This window comes from Columba livia, chromosome 2 (assembly GCF_036013475.1).
Source record: "Columba livia isolate bColLiv1 breed racing homer chromosome 2, bColLiv1.pat.W.v2, whole genome shotgun sequence".
NCBI classification, from domain to species: domain Eukaryota; kingdom Metazoa; phylum Chordata; class Aves; order Columbiformes; family Columbidae; genus Columba; species Columba livia.
This window is the reverse complement of record NC_088603.1, coordinates 140511483-140533396: the sequence shown is the minus strand read 5'-3', so window position 1 is coordinate 140533396 and position 21914 is coordinate 140511483. Positions and strand designations below refer to the sequence as shown.

The 21914-nt window shown below is 44.3% G+C and overlaps 1 protein-coding gene and 1 long non-coding RNA gene across 24 annotated transcripts in view; one reads left to right on the top strand and one right to left on the bottom strand.

Moving 5' to 3' along the window:
• The window catches only part of GRHL2 (grainyhead like transcription factor 2), a 71011-nt gene extending 58726 nt beyond the window's left edge, over positions 1–12285 (bottom strand). For 3 of the 6 annotated variants that reach the window (XM_065054131.1, XM_065054133.1, XM_065054137.1), the window contains exon 1: positions 11981–12285. In XM_065054131.1, the coding sequence (XP_064910203.1) occupies positions 11981–12000 (20 nt within the window). In that variant the 5' untranslated portion in view covers positions 12001–12285. Of the gene's footprint in view, positions 1–2; positions 150–9256; positions 9387–9631; positions 10656–11980 lie in introns of those variants that run through there. The other 3 variants (XM_065054135.1, XM_065054136.1, XM_065054134.1) reach the window with 3 other exon arrangements.
• A 138-nt stretch (positions 12286–12423) lies between these two features.
• Positions 12424–21914, top strand: part of LOC110355237 (uncharacterized) — a 46983-nt gene continuing 37492 nt past the window's right edge. For 8 of the 18 annotated variants that reach the window (XR_010470697.1, XR_010470694.1, XR_010470693.1 and 5 more), the window contains exon 1: positions 12424–21769. This is a non-coding gene — a long non-coding RNA (uncharacterized LOC110355237). The remainder of the gene's footprint in view (positions 21770–21914) is intronic. The other 10 variants (XR_010470689.1, XR_010470705.1, XR_010470699.1 and 7 more) reach the window with 10 other exon arrangements.

The following is a 21914-nucleotide window of genomic DNA, read 5'->3' as shown; positions in this document are numbered from 1 at the left end:
ACCACATCTAGTTATAGACCCATGGCAATACACACAAGACCAGTAGTAAGTGGGATTTGCAGCAGAGCAGTTTCCTCCAGCCTGAAAGCGGTAAAAACTGACCAGTGCCCGTGTATATCACGAGAGAAGATGCTGCACCACAGCTACGGCTGAAATTTCCAGTATACTGGAAACATAAATGAAGGTAACAGTACCTGCTTCTGTAAAATATTCAATAAACTTATGGATAAAAGAACTACCAAAAAAAAAAAAAAAGTTGCATTGCTATTACACAAGATAGTAGGCAAACAGATTAGGCAGAGAAATAGCGAGCAGAGAAACGGGTGTGCTGCTCAGTGCATGTTGCAAAAGCACTGTCAAGAATTCTGGCTAAAGTTACAAGGATCACGACAAAACTTATAAAACATTACACCTTTCAAATTTGAAAGCTGCAAAGGTGGCAGAATAACTGAATATACTGACTTAACTGGCAAAACTAGCGGTTATTCCTGGTGACCTTCATAAAATATTTCTTGTTGTTTTCTAATAGAAACTGGTCATTATTCAACCTCCTCTTTTTGCTTTCCCTGACCTGCAGCGGTGCCAGCTCTGCAGAACTAACCCAACCAACTTCCGCTGCTGCACAGAGAGTGGTATTCAAACACTGTGTAACTGAGCCTTTTATTTGATTTCAGAAATCGGATTTGATAAAAGCACAACTGAACCCATGCAGTAAACACTCTCAGACACCAGCAGCATGTTCTACCTGCAGCCCCCCCTGGCCACAGTGACCAGATGCCCGAGCACAACCCGCAAAGTGCGTGTGCTCCTGTGTTTAAGGAAGAGGAGGGGGAATGTGGAGATTATGATCTCTATGGTACAGAGCACTGTTTACAAGTTTCTCTATTTAATGAAAAACAAAATAATCCATCTGGTACACAGAGCACAGTTTTATGAGCTCTGTGGGGGAAGAGAGCATTTACCATCATATCACAAAATACAGCAAACAATTACAGTACAGATTTTGTTTTCCTTTCATCTAAAATATCTGGATTCTTAGAAGCTTCCTTTCTTTTCTGAGAGCCTTTATTTTTCTGCCTGGCCTTTTGCCATCTCTTCAAAAGATTTTTGTCCTTGTTTCCACATATACATTTGTGTTGTTACAGGTTTGCTTCAGCAAACGAAGCTGAAGAAGAGATCGGGAGCCCAAGGAAAGGCAGAGAACTGCTAGGTCCTCTTGCCGTTTCAATGCCTTATTGTTAGCAGCTCAAATCAGATTTGCAACAGCCCCGCTGCTTGTGCCAGAGGTAGCTGAGGGCCTGTTCCCACTCTGGAGTAGCCAATTCTCCCTGGCTCAGAGGCAATTATTCCAGGCAAGGATTCTCCTTTCCTCAACAAAGCTCCCCTTCAGCTAAACCCAGGCTGTTTCACCGCATGGGCAGCTGCCCATTGCAATGCACAAATACCGCTCGCTCTCCTTCCTGTAGCAATCTTCCCTTACAATCAATAACTGCCTTTTGTTACTCGGAGCACTCAAAGCCATGCGATAGTCATAGCTGATCTTCGAGCACCACAGGCAGACCAAGATGTCCTTTAAAAACCCACCTTTTGAGAGCTGGGCTGTGCCTGTCTGCAGAAATGCTGGAAGGGAGGAGTCAATCTCTGGTGCTCTAACTCAGTCAAGACCATGTTAAAGCGGTGAGTTCTCAGAGGCAGTGTATGCTATTGTGGTGGAGTGAAGCTAAAGTAAAAGGGATAAATGCTCTAGGAACAGCCACTCAGGAAGTAAACAGTTGGGATGGCTGGAAAGGCAAAAGTGCATAGACCCACAGTCTCCCCAACATCTCCCCAAGAGCACATTTTCTCCACCACCCAGGTTTTCACATTTAAAAAATAAATATCCGTCTTCTCTGGCTTGAGAGATGGTCTACAGCATAATCACCCAACACACTCATTGTGTTTACTCTGCAAACAGACTGAAACAATAGCACTAAGAAAAATAAAAAACTTCCTCATCACCCCCATCCCTGTAATCAGCTCTGTGGGAGGCTAATGGTCAGACCCAATTATCATGATTTAACATAGTCAATCATTTCAAAGACTATATCCAAAGCAGCCAGCCAAAACAACTGTGCTGACTTCAGGAAAACTCTATTAATTAAGGTCGTTTGGATAGGAGGGAAGGTATCTCTGAAGAAATGAGACTTGCGTGTGCACAAGCATTCCCTTTCCTTTTCCCCGACTGCTGAATCTCCTGGACAAATGAGACAGAGAAGTAGCAAAGTCCCCCTTTACCAGAGGAGATAAATATATTTTAATGTATGCCACAAAAACCCAGCCTCCTGAGCCAGGCTCTGCGCAGTTAAGCTCCTCAGTCCTGTCAATCACCCTTCCATGCCAGGGCAGGCCCAGCTGTTCCAGCTGTGTAACTGATAACAGCAGGCAGTTGCTTGGAGAATAGTGACTCTGGTGGCACCTGAACCACTGGTAAGACAAAGGGTGACACCTACGTCAAACAGAAGAGTGTTCTCACTGGAGAAAAGCCTCAGTTGAAGCCTGCAATTATCAACACATCTATGGATCTTATCAAAAGCTGCAAATCCATCAGTGACCACATTCATGGAGAACCACTCACTTGAGGAAGGAAAACAGGCCCAAGATTGAAAGTAGAAGATTCCCATTCAACCTGGCCAGCAACATCAGCAAATATCTGCTGTAGCCCCAGGCACATCTTCTAAACCAGCCTGCCCCAGAGTGGAGAACCAGCCTAATCCCGACTGTACCCATTCCTCACTGGCGCAGCCACCAGCCGCTGCATGACAGTCGGGGTGTCTGCGGACCAGAGCACAGCTGGAGCTGGATGGACACACCACTAAAAATGGAAAGCACACCATTACTTTACTGTGGAGATACAGCGTAACAATTGAGGATACTTTGTGCATAAAAAGTACACGTTTTCTTTCTAGTTATCAGTTCAGCTCCTAATAAATTTTGGTTGGTTTATGTTAAACAGTAGTAGGTGGCTATGTATCTTAATTTATAGGTATGTGAGGACGAAAGGTATTTTCTGAAGGAATAGTCTAGCTTAGGAGCCAGATTGCCCTGCTACCTGAGTGTTTATGTCAAAACTAAACTTCAGATGGCCTTTATTTTGCAAAATCTTTTTTTTTTTCCCCGTTTAGTAGAGATTTTCTTGTTTGTACCATCTTACATGATTTGTGTGCTTTCTTTGTAACAAAATATGTACGTAAGTTTTCCAGATTTATACAGTTTTGGTGATTTCTGCATCTGGTGGACTGATATTTTTTAACTTATTTAAAATTAAGATTATGGGATTTTATAAAACCCTATGCAAGCGCAGTGTAGAAATGGAGATGGCAAAAACTCTGCTCACTTTGTTTCATTTCAGCTACTGCAGGAAAAAAATTGGAGAGGTGCATTGCACTAAATGTCAATAAATTAGCTGAATGGAAAGGGATGGCCTTTCAAGCTCTTCTTCAGATTAGAGATAATGAACTTTCAACAGCCAGCACTTGGAGCTATAAAATCCTACTACAGGCAAATTCTCACCCAACTTGAGGCAATTTGTGAATTAGCTTACATAGAATCAAAAATGCCCATTAACAACGGTGAAAGGTAAATGGTGATCTGAGCTTGCTTTTTATTCAGAAACACAATTTCCTGCCTGCCAGTCTCAGCCAATTTTGATGCTCAAGAGCTTTCTGTTGAATTTGCAAAGTTCATGCAGTCCTCAACCTCATTGCTAAATTTGCCACAGACTACAAAGCAGGCCAACATAGCCATGCTGCATCAAATGCAGCTGCATCCTCCTCTCCTCCACCAAATGCTCAGCATTACATCCTGATCCAGTTGGTGCTACTGGGGAATAAAGAGTCGTCTGTTCCCAGGTTTCAGCCCAGGGCTGAGCCTGCCTTTTCTTACACCTGTGGGACAGGAGTGCCAAGCACATCTGCACAGCATCCTCTGCAAACTGTGCCTTGAGGACAGGAAATGGGAGACTATGGGCCACACAGCTGTTATAACGCACACAGAAATTCTAGCACCAAATGACCAGAAAAGGCAAGGTATCCTGACATCATGTCATCCTGACTCCCAGCACTGCATGTCAAGTCCATGGGATATTTATCATGAACTCCTTTTTTGCTGGATGATAGGAAAGTGCACAGGGCAACTATCTGCAACTGGGAAACCCTGGGAGAAATACTAACTTTGAAACAAGACGCTAGCCAAAGGGACTACTTCTTTCTGCTGCATACAGACATGCACCACACACCATGTTGTATCAAGTTTCTGGTCTCTTTATTGTCCAGATGAGAGACCTGGCTCCAGTATGCTGTGACTCCATGTGCTGTGGGAAGACACCCACCTGCTTAGACTTTCCTCCAGTGTAAAGTAAGAAACGAGGAACTTCAAGAACACCTGCATTTCATTTGCTATGACAAAAAGTATAGGAGCACACTCCAGCCACATCCAACAGCTGGAAAAAGAGCTCCCATTTCAGTTTTGATACAGCTAAGGAGGGCAGAGTGTGATCATTTACATGAGCTTCAGTATCTCTAAAGCTCCTTGTAAATTTAGGTTACGCTTACAAAATTCCCCGTTCAGTTATAAGGCTACTTATAAAACAGATTTAGAACAGATGCGGATACAATTTGTCTTACAACTACTGTACATACATACAAATTTACAGGCACAAACTAAACTGCTATGACCATTTAAAAGGCAGCTAAGGACAAATCCTGCAGAAGCTGGCTAAGTTAACAAACTTCAGATTCCGGATCACAGTTTTTTCTCTGTGCTCATTATACAAAGAAGTATAAATCAAAGCTAGTCCTAGTACTTGAAACCATGTTTTAAAGATTCTAAGGCTAGCCCAGTTTCACTATCCTCAGCACACTCCTTTGCCTAGACACAAAGCAAAACAAACAAAAAAAAAAAAAACCCACACCACATGGGTGACTCACTGCAAGTTTTGATTTATTTAGTTAAAAAAAGAGTTTAGGCTCCTCAGGATTTATTGCCAAAAGTATAATTAAAAAGTCAGCAACATTGTTGTTTCAATTAGATAATAGTGTTCCGTTAAAACTACAAAGGAGCATAAATGTTTAACGAACAGGAAAATTATGACACATGTTTCTTAGTGTTACGTCTTTCACAGCCGACAATCACATTGTTCCCAGAAGCATGAACACAACTCCAAAACACACTTAGCCCAAATCAGTGAACATATAAATATACAAATGACTTGAGAGTGAAGGAAAATCAAAGCATTTAGACCACCAAGAAAACAAAAGATGCGACGCCCTCTGACCCAGCCAACAGTCAGTACCAAGGAAAAAAAACTCATTAAAGAGTCTGAGTAATTTTGTCTACTAATGAATGCAGGTTTGGGACTCTCGCAATTTTGGGACAATTATCCTTTTTGAGCACAAGACAAATCTGAGCAAGATTACACACGTTAAATGATTAAAATAAATTACCTTTACAAAATACTCCGAGAGGAAGTAAAGTAACATACTGAGAGCAGAAACAGCAATTGGCAAAACAGACTAGTTCAACAATTAGATGCCTACTAGAATTTTTATTTGTTTTTACTCAGAACCAAAATAACTTGAGCATGTAATAGTGATTAAAAAGATTAAAACAAATAGGTGATTCATTAACATTGACAAAAAACTATTAAGTATGTCAAAGTGGAGTCAGGAAAAAGAAACGTGACACAAGGATTAAATACACGCAGTAAATGCCTACTGAGCACCAGTTCAAGTAGGCAATTACTCACCCCCAGACAGACTTTTTAAACCTATGATTTCAGAGAGTGTTTCTGTTTCACTTCAAATTAAATATTATTTCTACCAGACAATCTTTTGTTATTAGTGGACTAAGTACCCTGTTGCCTTTGTTTTGTTGGGGTTTGTTTGTTTTTTGTTTGCTTGGGGTTTTTATTTGTTTTGTGGGGTCTTTTTGTTTGGTTTGGTTTGGTTTGTTTTTTTGAACCAAGCAGAAAACAGTCTTAAAAAGAAAAATTAAAAGGCAGGTTTCACCATACTTGTAAAAAACAATGACATTAAAAAAAAAATAGGATACTCCGGAGCTCACATTACTGCAGCAGTTAAGAGAGTTCATCAGAATTAGTAATTACTTAGCAGCTTCGTACTGTTTTGCTAAGAAGCATATGTACTATCAGCATGCAGAGCACCCAAGGTTGTTTTAGCCGACTTGAAGTAGCCAGCAGTAGCCTTTAAAATTAAAAACAGGTCATGACAAGGCTTCCCAGACCTGCTGCAGTTTAACCTGACCCTTGGCCCCATGGCCCTTGTTCATTCATTGCTTCCACAGAGTTAATGGAAATGGAATAGTTACTGCACTGATAGCACTGATGGCTGTTTTTTTCAGAATATGAAATTTTTTACACAACCAGAAAGAAAACAAATTCAACAACTGAGCAACCATAGGAGTCAAAATTTTCCATGAATATTTTTAAAAAGCACACAAAACCAAAAATATAATTTACAGAACTAAAATGCAGAATTATGGAAGATGCTGTTACCTCCCGCAATTAGGAAAATTATCAAATCTACAAATATATGCCATCTTTGAGGTTGGAGACGTATTCTCAAGCTGCAGTTACGTTGCAATATTTTACTTTCCACAGTTCACATGCACTTAATATGGTTTCCTTGGTTGAATATTTCATAAGCAACAGTTCTCTTCTTTATGAAGTTAGTACTATCAAAGAATAGGACAATGTCCCGGTATACTAGGATGTCTGAAATAATTAGTTATTTTCTTTTAATTAGCTACTACTGTCCCAATCACTGATTAAAAAGCTAATGAAGATTCATCCCAGGATTAATTGCTAGATCAGCATTTGAAAGTGCCATTTTGTGTGAACGTGTGTCTGTAAAAAAGGGCAGCCTAGTTGTCTGCTCTATAACCATGGGAAAAAGTTATTTAAGGTAACCATCAATGGTCTGCACTGGATTAATATTTGTGAAAATATCTGACAACACATGTCAACTGGTGTAATATCATTTGCCCTTCATATGTCAGTGCCAGAACAAGAATGATGATGATGTTCCTGCTGACCCTTCCACAGGGAAGAGGTTACACGATCACCATAATCAAGAAAGTGATCTGGGAAAATCCTCTCCCTCCTGTTCTGCTTTGATCCTCAGTCTGGTCTTAGACTTCAGCACCAGAGAGACACGCAGTGTTACAGGGAGATGTAGCCATTTGACTTATTACTCCTCTCGGTTAAGCCTATGGTTCTGTGAGGTTCTGCACGCTGATTTTCCACCTGCCTTGCACAGAGATGGTTTTCTGGGGAACATCCATGACAGCATGTCTGACATCTGAAAAGTGCAAGCACTAAACACCTCTAATTCTTGTTTCTTCATTCATTCACAGATGAGTAACACTTTGGAAAATTCATTTCAGTGGATGCCCTATCCAGATATGCAGCAGTGTAAAAAAAGAAAAAAATAACTGAGTAGTAGTCTGTGAACTAATCACCACTCAACATCTGCTGATGAGAAATATGCTTGGCCCTCAAACAAAAAATTACAAAAAATTAACGAAATCACATTGTAAACTATAAATGCCTGTTGTTACAGTGCTAGATGCTCAAGTTAAATATTATGAGAGCAGCAACTACATTTACACAGAGGAAGAGGTAGGAAACCAAGGCAAAATTACTCTGTGAAGAGTCCGAAATCAACTTCTGCCACAGACACCTCTGAGTATCATGCTGGATGTAAACATGCTCCACTGACACACAGGAGCACGTCTGAACCCATTCCCACCTCATTCCCGCCCTCCCCTCAGTTATTTACCCACAAGCACATCCTCAGCTTCAGAGCCAAGCTGTCCCGTCCTCCTTCATGTGGTCAATCTTAGTATGCCCCAGCCTAGTTTACCTGGTGTCCCAAGGAGCTCTTACAGATACTGGGGGTGCTGGGAGCCTGACTGTTCTGACTGACAGGCAGTCATGCAGCTGGCGGCTAGCAGGAGAGTTACAGCGACCAGCATGCTCGGGCCTGTTACCATGCAACTGCAGTCCCAGCCAACATGGTACTCACAGCTTTACACAACACCTGGAGCAGAGGGGACACAACCGTGGCATTTACCAGGCTGGTAAATTGTGATTGCACAGTTGCTGCTCTTCATTCACAGGAGTACTGGCCATCTCTGAAACCTTTTTAAGTCTCACAATTATTGAGGTCACCAATTAGCTTTAGAACATTACACCAAACGCATTAGAGCCATTAATCTGGAGTTCTGTGGTGATAATTTTTTTCTGTATGCTACTGTAAGAAGAACTTTTCAGCTTATAAATGCAGAAGTGAACCCTGGAGTCATCTTTACAACCTGCAAAGGAGATACCCCTTCTCCCTATCCTGTGTTCCCTGGCCTGCATTCAATCCACAGGGTCCCCTTGCAATGGCACAAAGAATTGGATGGTAACAGAGGCAGCTGCATGTACCTCCAAAATGCTCATGAAGAGGCAGGGATGAACATTTCCTTCTGCAGAGGTTCTAGTTCTAGCAGTCTTGAACACCCGCCATTTGCTTGCACCCCCTCTGCGTATGAAGAACCCAGACCAATGAAAAATGGATCTCAAAAATAGCCTCCAAGAGGAGACTGGGCTCCTCTCAAGCCAACACTCCCCTGACACAGTTCTCTCACTGCACAAATAGCTTTACTGACCCAGCTGAGAGGGTGGACTGGAGGCTGGAACAAGTGGCCACAGCCTGCTTAAGTCAGTACTACCTCTGAAAAATGCATGTGAAATCATGCCTTATCTCTTCTGACCCATAGAAGTTTGTAGAAGCAAGCAGGCAAAACCCAGCTTAGGCAGAAAGACTAAAGGGAAAGATAGGGAGATATGCACACTATCTTAAGGATAATCTCCCCTTCCAAGCTCCTCATTTAGCATTAGAATCAACTTGTTCTTTAGGATTTTCACCTGACTGCCCATCCTTCTCCTTTAAAGCTCATGGTGCAGGTGGCACTACAGCACCCCTGCCCCTGCTCCTCCTCCAAAGAGGGACACTGCAGACAGCCCTGCAGAGCCACTGTGCAGCAGGGGTGTATCACCTCCCCAGAAAAACCCACACATTCCACTGAAGAATGAGACGGAGATGTATTTTACCATGTTTTCTATATCCTCTCAGCTGCTTAGTCCTCTATATCACCACTTTACTAGTACAAACCCCACAAAAACATGCCCAATGACACTGACAAATTAACTGACCTCAAAATAATGAGCCTCCATCTCCAGTCTTGCCTGTAGGGAAAATCTGTTTTTAAGTAAAACAGAGGCCATGTAGAGGAGAATAATGTTGTACTCTCTGGATTAGCTTTTAATCAAACATAATTAGAACCTAAAAAAAGAAAAAAACAAAAAACCAACCAACAAAAAAACCTTCCCATCCAAACTTTCCACACCGGACTAACATCTCATTCCACCTGGCCACCTTTTCTGAAAACAAATGTATTTGCCTTCTCATGTTACACATGTATACAGAAAGCCCAGGAGATTTCTTTACTCTTTATTTCCTTTTCAAACTCTTACCTACCACCTATGAATTATCTAAACACCTTAACCAGAAACAGATCACAGACATACCTGCAATGGGGGAAGTGCTGTTACTTGAGGGTACGTGCCCTACAGTGCTCTTAAGTTCCTCACAGTGGTAACGGCAGCAGCACTATGCAGAGCAGGGGATGAAGGGCATTAATGCTCCCATCTCAGTAGCTTACACCTATGCGATGCTGTTCTTGTTGGGAAGGAAGGATAGTCCTGTAGCTTAGTAGCATCCTAGACTCAGAAGGGAACCCTTTTGCCCTAGTTTCTCACATGAATTAGGTTTCCACCACACTGGTTTTCTGCTTCAAAACTGACTTGAGTATGAGGTTGCTCTTTCTCCTTCCCTATATTCCACTCCTGTTAACTGACCTTGATCTGCTGTAGCCTCATTCCTGATCCCTTCCTGAAACTACTGGCAACTCGGCTTGGCCAGGGAGTAATTTACAGGCCCCTTTCACCTCTGTGCAGTTCTGGAACTGCCCGTTGCTCTAGGATGCCCTCAATCACTGCATCTTCTCAGCATTTTCACAGTTAATCTGCTTCCCCTCCCAACTCAATGACTGCTCTTTCAGGTGCTCCTCCCTGCCTCACCGGCATCCCTCAGGGCTCTGTCTTTATTCCTTTCCTTGCATTTAAATCATTTACTGCTCTTATCTGGACACCTAAGGCATTATTTCCCATCCCCACTCAGATGAACTCTCAAACTCCACTTTGTTCCCAACTCCTACCACAGACAGTTTAATTTCATGTCAGTAACTTCCTTTGCATTATCCCCCTGTCAGCTGATGTTAAAAAACGCCAAGACTAGAATTATTTTTTTTTAACCTTTCTTCTCTGAACTGTCCTGCCTCTTCCCTATCAGGATAGCCAATCCTGCTGTTTTCTTTTGTCGGATAATCTCTTTCTTTCACTCCTTGACAGGCAGGCTGTCACCAAGCCGACGTCTCCAACACCAGGCTCCTCCTCTCTGCCTCCTTTGCCACAAAGGCTCCTGGGGAGCCCAACAAGGGGAGCCCAACAAGGGCTTACATCTGAGCAGTGCCGACGGTAGCTGAGATTACAGTCATAGCTGGGGCACCCTACCTGCACCACAGCAGCAGTAAAACAAAACGGCCGTCTCCTGTTGGGCCTCTGCGATCTCCTGCCCTCCATCTTCCTTTCCCCGTTACTCTACCCTGCCGCCTCCTGCAGAAACACTAATAACCCGAGCAGGGAAAATGGCTTTCCTGCCTGGCTGCCTCACGGCGGCACCTCGGCGCGGCACAACAGCAGGCCCAGGCCCTCACGGAGCCACCATGGCGGGAACACAGACGTGGGCTTCACCCCAGGGCGCACCCGCGGGGGCGGGGAAGAGGGTAAATAAAAATAACCCCCGGGTTTGGGCCCATCAGCACGAAGCGTTGACGGAACCGGACAGACGCTGGGGTGGCAGGAGAGGAGCAAGCCGCGGCCTGCACGCCAAACGACAGCTCCCGGCGCCGCTCCCCGCCCCGGGACAGGGCGCTCGTCCGCCGAGCCCACGCTGACTGCGTCCCGATCCTGCTGCGTGCCCCGTGGAGCCCCGGGACTGCGGGCGGCCTCCCCCGGCGCGCCCAGGAGGCACGGGGGCTGCCCACTTCGCCGCTCTTCCCCCGGCCTCGCACGCCTCGCTGCTGCCGGGCCCGCCGCGGCCTGCGGCCCCCGCCGCCGTGCACTCGGCCAAGCCGGCGGGAGCGGGTGGTTTCCACCTGCCCCGACGCCGCTACCAGAAAAGTTACTTTTTAACCCCGGGCGGAGGCACCGATCTCCGGGCAGCCGCAGGCCCGCCAGGGCGTCCCGCCGGGAAAACAAGGTCAGGGCGCGGAGGCTAAAGGCGCCGCACGCAGCAGCTGGGGCGGCCGAGGCTGCTGAGCACACGGCAGAACTGCGGCCCTTCCTCCTGCCGCCCGCGGGATGGGCCCGGGGCGCCGAGGGCCGTCTGCCCTGCCCGCTCGGCACCGGCCCGCGATAAAAGCCCTTTGTTGCACTAACACAAAAGCCGAGAAACACTTTACGTCCGGGGCCTTCGGCGGGCGGAGGCCGCTCCGCTCTTCTAGGGCGAGGAGAGCTCCCTACCGAAATAGGACCCTCGAGGTGAGAGGGGGGGAAAAAATAAAACTAAAAATGGAATCAAAAAAAATCGCGAAGCCCCACAACCAGATGGAAAGCGAGGTGGGGGGCAGCGAGCCGCAGCGTTGTCCTCGGGCGCTGTGGGAGTTGCTGTGCCGCCCGGTCCGGCGTCACTTCACGGAGGAAGAAGGGCCGTCCCGGCAGGTCCGCGTCCGCCACCGGAGAGGGGGAAGCAGAGCCGGCCAGACGGGCCGGCCGGCCCCGCGCAGCGGGAGCAGCGGCGTGCCTGCGATCACTTACTTGTCCGTCTCTTGTGACATGTTTGATCCAATGAACTCTCTCCCCTTTTCCCGGTGCCTCCGTCTCCCTGGCGGAACTGGACTTTCAGGTCTGTGCAGGTGAAGGTGTGTGTGAACGCCCGGGACGGCAGAACCAGAGCTACTGGTAATTCTGCTTTCCTTCCCCCCCTCTCCCGGCTCCGCAGCCAGCCGCCGAGGTAGGACAGGTAGAGCCCCCTCCCCCTCGCATGTGGGGAGCGGCGGGGCTGGGGCGCCGGCGAGGCGAGGCGCGGAGAGCGGCCGGGCCGGGCGCGCACAGGTAACTTTCCCAAGCGGCGCTGGATTCTTTCACTAAAGGAGCGGGGCAGAGGGACGAGCCGCCAGCTGATTGGGCGGCGCGGGCCGGCAGGTGCGCTGCCATTGGAAGAGGCGCGCACAGGTAAGGCCGCCGAGCTCCAGGTAACGCACCTCGCGCCCGCGCCGCGCCGGGAGGCAGCCGCGGGGGCCGCCGCCGAGGAGGGGAAGGGGGCGGCGGGGAGTTCCACCGTGAAACAACCTCTCCCTTCCTCCGCCACGGACGGAGCGGGCTGGCCGCGGCAGAGGCGCTCGGCCGCTCTGGGGAGGCGCGGTGAGGCGAGGCGGAGGGCCGGTGGTGCCTCGCGCAGCGGCCGTTGGCTGCCGCGCGCCGCCGAGGCTGAGGAGACGCGTGTGGCGGGCGCGACGGAACGGGGCGGCCGGGCGGGCTGGCGGGGCTGCCGCTCACAGGGCCGGCCGTGCCGCTGGCTGACGGCTTCGTGCGCCCGGCCGGCGGCGGGAACGAGGAGCCGTGCCCAGAATCCCCCGCCTGCTGCCGCTGGCACGTGGCTGTCGTGGGATCGTGCCCAGGAGGTGTCGGCCTTCGCAGGACACTTCCGTAGTTAGTTTGGTGGGGATTTTTTGCTTGTTTTTGTTTAGTTTCAGGGACTATTTTTTTTTACCTTTTTTAATATAATTTGTTTTTAACATAGCCTACGGTTGGGGCAGGCCGGGTTTGATGTTGGTGAACGTCTTGCTGCGGAAGGCATCTCACAGCAGAGGGGTGAAGTGCCAGGAGACCCAGTGTGTGGATCTGAGAGGGTTGAGGAGTCCATTTGTCGGCAGGGGAAAGCTGGAGTGAAAATGGGAAAGCTACAACGGGGTGTTTATTGAGGAATGCTTTGTTATGCAGGGGCAAAGTGGATAGAGAGGACTGTGCCATCAAACCGTTAGTCACCCTTCAGTCTACTACATGCAACTGTATACTTTGCCCTGAGACCCAGGTGGGCTTATAAGGGACAGGATGGGGCTGTGTGGGCAGCAGCTGACGAGGAAGGTGAGGAAGAGGGCTTCTCCCCCCATTGCATCAGTTAAAGAAGATGGAGTGGAAAGGTAGCGAAGAGACTTCCATCTACTCTTAGCTGTTCTCAGTACCCGTTCCTCCACCAGAGACAGGTCAGAACCCAGCTAATTCTTCCTGCTGTCCCAGCTGTCCTCCTGCAGACATCTTCCTATACTGCTGGTGATCTCTACTGTACAAATAGTGCTGTATATGTGAATGCACCGTTATATAGGGTAGACAATTTTATTACTTAGTGATCTTTGCAAGAAAATTAGCTGAATGATGCCAAAACCATGAAATGGATACTGTCTTAGGTGAGCGCGTTTTCCATTTTCTACCTTTGGTTTCACGTGACAGGGGAATGCAGTAGAAGGGATATTCATAGAAATATATGTTTGTATAACCAAATATATGCATATATACGTACATACACATATATATTAAAAAAATGTAGTATTGTGATCTGGGGCCTGATCTTTCACCTACTCCTGCAGCTGGAATCTTGACTTTCTGAAGTCTTTGGAATTATGGGATTGCAATCAGGCACAAATATCTGTTTCTGGGTCTCAGGCCTTATCTGTATTCATAGTAACTAACCAAATGAAGCCAATTCAGTATAAATCAGTTTTAAGTCAACTTAAACATAGCTGACTAACTAAACATAGAGAAGATTTCTATCATTTAACTGAACATAATTAGAAAAATATTTTAGCTAGATTAATGGTGCTTTGATTGAGCACAAGATAATAGCCTTTCCCTTCTTCCATTCACCAATCACATGAAAGAAACATTATTGTACAATCTGTAAATCCAATCAGAATTTGCTAATGTGGCCTGAATTTTGAACAAAAATACTGGTATTGAACTGGTAGGACATTATGCATAACAATGCTTGTATGTAATATTTTGTATAATACATTTTGAGGAAGCCATAAAGCTTCATAAAATACAGAAGAGAAACAGAATAATTTATTCATTACAAATGATGCAGTAATTTTGAATACAGACTTACTATGTAATCTTCAAACAAGTTGAGCCTCTCAAGCACATTACTGTGAGGTACTCTGAGTTGTTTGGGAGATATAATAGTAGAATGCTGTAACAGTTTAAGTTAGCGAAGCCCCCTGTTAACTGCAGAAATTATAAGGTTTCTTTCCCAAATATTTGTTATGCTGAAAGAAACTTTGAGACCTGAAAAGGTTACCTGTTTGAGCACCATCAATAGGATTAACGCCAATTCAGGTATCCTCTTTCCTTTCTTGAATTTTTCAATTATGAGACACATTTGGATGTTGGGGTTTTTTTCCTTTTTTTTTTTTTTTTTTTCCCTATATGAAATGTATAGGAAGAAGGAGAGAAAGATCAGTGATGAGCACTTTTCAAAATGCCACCTTTGCCAAGGTAGAAATGCTGGTGATGTGTGATTTTACAAGAAAGAAAACTGCATTTGATGCCATCTGCAGTCCTGGAGCAAACCCAAACCGTAACTCAAACTGAAATGGAGTTTGTTGTTCTAGTACTGGGTCAAATACAAAACTGCTTTTAGCAGCTTGCTCTCAGGAGAGATTCTCATAACATGAGGCAGTCGGGAGACTAAGTTACTGTTCACCATCTTAGGAGATGTTCCAAGGTCAAAGTTAGGGATATAAGTGGAAAATGCAGTAATGCACTCTTGATTTGAGGTTGTGGAGGATGACAACTATTATTTAGCTGTGACTTGCTTAGATGGAAAAATATACTCTGAAAATTATTTAAGTAGGTAGCTAGGCATAAGGCTCATCATTTTCTGGATGAACCTTCCGCTTCAGACTGCAGGCTGGAATCAAATTGAAAGTGTTGGAGTCCACCTCTAGCTGAGCAGGTCAGACAAGTCCTACCTAATCCAGCCTGATGCTCATTCTTCATGATCTACAAGATTATTATAAACTAATCTGTTAGTCATTGAAAAATCAGTTAATGTTATTTCTGGTCAGACCAGTTTCTCTTCCTGTAGAATAAAGGCTGTGTAGAGCAAAAATGAAATAGTAATGCAATAAATACATTATTGGAAATCTAGGACTTCTCTTTAGAGTGTACAGGAAAAGTTTAAAATAGTATAGTAAACTACTGCTTTTCATACTGTGCTTACTTCTTTGTTTGAGCAGCAGCTGATATTTTTTGTGATGTTGTAAGGATTCAGTGTAGCATTCAACTGTTTAAAGCTTTAACTCATGCTTACACTATTTACTGCATAGCAGCTAGTGTCAATGTTGTTTGAACTTGCCAGCACTGGGTGAAGGAAATAGAATGTGCAAATAAGACTTAACTAGGTTTACTAATTGCACTAAGTACCTAAAATATCTTTCAGAAAACTATTAAAAGACATCTATGTGATAAAAGATGTTAGAGAGATATTTATGTCAGATGTTAGAGAGATATTTATGTCAAAACAGCATTGTAAAACAGTTCAATGAGAGAGCAGACGTTTGAAAACAACTGCTTTCAGTAGGCGATTACCACGTATTTTTATTTGTGTCTTTCTATGTCAGTGATGCCTGTTGATATAAAACGTACTCTCTCACAGTAAGTTCAAAGACAACCACCTACCTTCTAATTTTGTGATATGCAACATTTACTGCTAATCTTCCCCATAGCTTTTCCTTTGTAGTTGTCTTCTGTATGAAACTGTATTTATTGGAATTTGAGAAGACCGTGATCCTCAACTGACTTCAATGAAACCATCATGTGCATCAAAATAAGCTTAAAAGATTTCAGTGCAACCCTCCTGTACTCTGAATAGATCATTCTTATGCTCTAAGAGTGAATTACTTTGCCCTGTTAACTTTAAGAAAGTAATTCTAAGTAACCAAGATCCTGATAACAGTTTACTGGAAGTCTTACCAGATGTCCTGGTTTTGTTTAAAGCCTTAAACCTTGACACCAGAATAGAGGATTTCATGATTCATGGCAAGTACTCGTGAATTTCTGTACTACTGCTTGGAAACTGCAATTTGTGCTCCCCAAACAGATCTGCTGGGATCCTTTTAGCAACCTCGAGCTCTCACCTGCTTCCATGTCAAGCATGACAGCAGCAGTTCAGCAGCATGGAGGACCAGGGAATCTCAAGCATTTTGTGGCCACAGGGTAAGGTGTGGAGGTGAGTGTGGCACTTTGTACTTGAAATGCTAGTTTGAATTTCTTTTAGATTCATCAAAGCAGTATGGAAAGATGTAAGGAAAAAAAGGAGGGGCTTTATTTAGTTTTGTTTTGCTCATCTGAGTGTAGAATTAGGCAGTGTGACACACAATGTTGTTTCAGCTTAAAACAAGAAGTAACTTTTAGTGATGCAAGTAGCTCACATCATGGAAATCCTTTCAGGATTGAGACAGCTAATAAGGTGGCAAAATCTCACAATAGATTGGAATATTAGGTTCATGCTTGATTAGCAGACGTTAAAGTCCCAATCCGCTTCGTAAAGATTACTTACAGTTTTGGAACAAATTCAATAGAATTTAATATAGAACGGTAGTTTTTCTGCAGGTGCTTTGACCTGCCTGATATAATTTTTTTTTAGTGATTCACTCCAGCATTTTGAAACATAGGGAAAATACAGTTAGGTCACCCAATGATGGTAATTTTGCTTTTAATGTAAAACTGTACTGTGAAAAAGAATACTAAGGCATCTCTGAAAGACAATTTAATGTGATGTGGGATCCAGGACTCTGGAAATATTTAATTAAGCTGACATTAAAATTGTGTGGTGACATTATGGGGCAGAGCTAGAGAACCTAAATAACCTAACCTGTGAGAAAAATGTTGAGTGCATCTTCTTCATCCTGTGTTAATCAACAGGATCTTTGCATCATCGTAGAACGAAACTGCAAATTCATGAACACATTTTGATTAATCCTAATTTGAACTATTTTGGGATGAAGGTAAAATGCTGTTAGTTTGTTTAGGTTGTGAACAGTTCCTGGGGAATGTAAGAAGAAAATTGTCCTAATACCTATATAACATTTTTTTCTTTAATTATTTGAAGATTTATTCTTAATCAGCAATAGTAGTTTGAAACCATCTTTTTCTCAAAATTAAAGTTTTTCCCCCTCTTCTCCCCCTTTTCCCCCCCTCTTCCCCCTTCCCCCCCCTCTTCTCCCCCTTCCCCTCTCTTCCCTCCCTTCTTCCCCCCCTCTTCCCCCCCATCTTCCTCTCTCATTCCTTTTCTCCTTTCATCTTCATAACACAGAATTCCCCCAGCTGTACAAAATGAGCCCACAGTTGCTCTTGGTACTGCAATAGGTGCCTGGGGGAGGTGGACTGGCCTTCTCTTAAGTTCTCTGGAGGCCCTGACTGAAAGGCTGTCATTGGGGACTGGGAATGGCCAAGACTGTGTTTGCCACTGAGGAGGCTGCTGCTCCCAGCTCTCATCAGGCTGTTCTTGAACCATTATGACTTACAGATTATCATTATAAAGGAATCTGAAATAGAGATGTGATCAACATGTGGAAAATCTTAGAGCTTCAAATGTCTTTGCATTTGTTATAAGCATGTTGAGAATTTAAAAAATACAGAAGCTCCACAGGTCTAATATATTGCACTGCAATAAGAAGCATTCTAAAAACAATGACAAATATGTCTCTTCTTCCTCTAACAGTCTGTCCTAAAATAGATATAAGTGTTCCAGCATGCAGAAAGTGAAGGATGGCATATAAACAATTGCTTGTTTACTTTTCCCACACTCAGGAACTAGAGTAAATGCAGCTCAAAGAATCTGCAGAAATACTTTCCAATTGGAGCAGCAGGAGTTGGGAAACAAAGCTGTGGCTGTATCATCATGTTCACGTAGAATCAATGTGGTTTTCCTTCAAAATATGTCAATACTATAGTCAAATAGCAAGGTACTTAAGAAATCATAGCAAATGAAGAAAGCTGCTTTCAGAATCTGCTGAATAAGAGGTGGGGTTGATAGCCCCTGGGCCGTTGCTCATTTATCCTTGTGGCTGCCCTCAAGAGCAGGCAAATATTACTTTATCTGAAGGGCAGAGGATAAAGAGGATTGTCTGGTGACACAAAAGGAACCAGTGTTGGAGCCAGGAGATCCCTGCAGTGCCTTGTTCTATGGAAAGGTCACTAGACCATGTGGCTCTGTGTTTCTGTTTAAGCTTTGTCAGCTCTGCTTTTAGTACCTTTACAAACAGGTGTAGTGGTGTCACTTTATACTATTTATTGCTATTCTGTTTGAAATAGAGGAGTATTTCAGAGAAAAGCCTCCAGATGGTTTCATCCATAAACATAAAGGCAGTATATAATATTATTCCATCAGGCTTTTTGGGTAATGTAGGATCAGAGCTAGTTGACATAATCTTTGGCCTTTCTTGTAGCCTGGGTTGGTTCTTCAGGAGCTTCAAGATCATTTAGTCTGTGGTTTGGGGAAGAACCCAGTTCTAGATCCCTTGCAGCTGCTTCATCAGCCTATCCTATCAGGTTCACCATCTCAGTGATACCATGTTTATGTTATACAATGCACATGCCCTACGTGCACCTACAAGCCTGCTTTATCTCAGACTGCTGCAAAAGTAGATTTTGCTGTTCTCTGCTGCAGGAAGGACTTCCCTGACACTCAGGGAGGTGTGATAACTACTCTATCTTGTTCCACCCTTGTGTTGTGGGCTAGCAAGTCCCAGGGATCAGGCTCTCAGCACATAGCTTTGATGTGCTGGTTCCAAGTTCTTTTACATCTCATTTTTCTTTTGCAGTGTTTCAGTTCCTTGTGTGCATTACTACACTGCCTGATCCATTATTGATTTTTTTTTCATTGTTTTTTAATACAAATTTGAGTTACTAGGTAATTCTGGCTCCTTTAGCTGTGTTTCCTGGCTGTGGCTTATGCTGCTTTATAACCCTACCTTTGTTTCTCTGAATCTCTTGTTTGGGAGAAGGATCAGAAAAAATACCCATGTTTTCTTAATTCATTCAGGATGCAGAAACTTCTTACCTTGTCATGCCCTAGACACTGTGTGTAAATAGGAGTTGCAGTGCAGATTTTGTTTTCTTTGTTTCAATACAGAGAGCAAATCTCTCAGAATAAACAGATTTACAACATCTGTGCTTTTCCCTTACATTTTTGTTTCTTTTTCCCAAGTAAGTGGAAATCTTAGCTTCAGGAAGAAGCAAGGTGAAAGTATTCTGTAGATAAGATGTTTTATGTGGCTCCAGGACAGAGACGTTTCGTATTTGCTTGTCTCTGATTGAAAACAGTACCTGGAGATGGCTCTTTGTTTATATAGAGTGTTTGGGTGTGAGGGGCAAAGCAGGCAGATTTACATTTACATTTTTTTACTTCTTTTTTCTCCAGCTCCCACACATGAGCAATCACCCTGAGGCCAAGGGTGGAGGCGAGATGTGTATGTTGCTACTTATTTCACCATAAACTTTGCTCTGAGTACCAGGACTTCTCAAGGGAAGGCAAACCCTGCTTTACCGTCATTGGGGGTATGAATTACTCCCTTGCATAATCAATACCATGGTTAAGGTGCTTGGAGAGAGAGGCAAAATCATATACTTGGGCTGTGTCATTCAAGAGTGAGCTGGGTGCAGGAGGACACATTCAAAGGTTCAGAAAATCTGTGTGAGAGGGAGGCCAAACTGACACCCTGCAGTCTCCTAGCCCCAAGGCAAATACATTTGGTATCATGGAAAAGTTGCTCAAGCTCTCACAGCCCAGACACCAGGTGCCAGAGACAGTTCCTGACCTGTGAAGCTTTCAAAGGAGGTGCGTGATGCAGACATGGGAAGGTACGTGTAGCACCTCTCTGTTTTATATGTGAGGTTTTTGAGTGACAGGCTTGCCAAAGGTTGTGTGAAGAATCTGTGCAGAGCCAGGAATTTATTACCCCTTGCCCAAATCTCAGGCTGCTGCCAGATGCAGGCAGGTAGTTTGCTGAATACTCCAGCCTGACTCCTGGAAAGAACTCTTGTACTCCCAGTGAAACCAGTAAGTTTCCCAGATTACATTTATTTTTAAACTGCACAGGCAGGGATTACATGTTTTGAAAAACTCCTGCCGGAGTCTTGAGAGCTTTGTGTATTCTTAGCTCCTGAAACATCATCATGCCTAACTGCTCGTTAAAGCTGCTGCCTAGCAGAATCCCTCAGCCCTCCCATGGGCTCCCAGGCAGTGCCTGAGAGAGTGCAAGGTGCTTTTCTCAGTCTAGCCTTGCCCTTTTTTTGGTTTAAATCACTAGTGAAGATAGAGTTTACAGAGGGAAAAAAATTCAGGGTGAATTGCACTCACAAAATAAACAAACTGCATTTGAAATGTAGGATTTTAAACCCAAATGTCTTTGTTTAATTTTATCAAAGCTAATTTGTCCAGCCTGAGTGCAGCATGGGTTGAACTTCAAACATCACACTGTTAACTGCAAGTTGACATCAGTATCTATCTACACAGGACAACTATGATGCGGTATCATAGTTGGCTTCAAGGATAGGTCTTGCCTTGGGCAGAGTGGAGGCCATTCTCAACATAGTTTTATAACAGTCGATAAAATCTTTCTCAGTCTTATGTATGTATGCAGTGCAGGTGGCGGGCATTAAGCTTGGTACCACAATGCAGTGGAGCAGGAAGTAATCCCATATTGTGGGGCTTCCCGGGGTATCCCCAAGGTCACAGCAATAAGCAGGCAGTAACGAGTAAAAAGGAGGACACAAGAAAATGTCAGGACCTGTCACCCTGGCTTTCCTGGAATCTTGTTTATGAGGTGAGGGGGGATAACTGCATGCTTCAGCCCTCCTTCTTGCTGTGAAGTTGAATAAAGCATATTTTGTTGAGATTCCTAACAGATAAATACATGAGCATGTGCTTGCCAAAAGGGTCTTTCTCTCTTTCTTACCCTAGGTCATGCATTTCTGCCCTCTTGTGTCACAGCAGCAGCCTTGCTCCTTCATTTTCCTGAAAACTGGTTTGGTTTTGTCTTTTTTTTAATAGGGTTAGTTTTCAAGCAGGTAAGTAGGCTGGTTTGGCCCCCTAAAACTCCATTCCCAAACTGTGGGAGTGATGGAGCCAACAAAAGGAAGGGGGTGGCAGTTGTAAGGCAGGCCCACCTCTTTTGGCAGCAGCCTGGTTTTAGCTTTGAGTTAAAGTGATTGTGAAAGTAAATGCAAAGCAGTCTTTTCTGTTTGGGATGAATGAGAGCCTTCCAGGTGTAAGCAGAGGGAATTAATTACAGCATTTGCACAGCCCAGTTCTCCTGGAGTCTCACACATGGCTGGCTCACATGGCACCTCTTGGCATTAGAGGGTCATGGCATCACCAGCAGCTCTGGCATCATCTATTTCTTGTACCTTTCAGCTTCCTCCAGTGGCTGGAGTGGTGGTGACTTTCTGCAAGCACAAGACAATCCACAGCATCAGCATTGCTGTAGGCCCAGTGAATTCATAGAAGTGTATGGATGAGTGCAGCTATCTGATCAAGAAGATGTAAGTCACAGGCGAAATGACCACCTTTTTCTTTCAAAAGATGTACATGTAGAAGGTGTTGTTCCTGTGTTTTATACACAGTATTATGAAGAATGCTAGTCACTCGAGTTGTCCTTTGTACTGCATCTCTTTTCTTTGCTTTAGA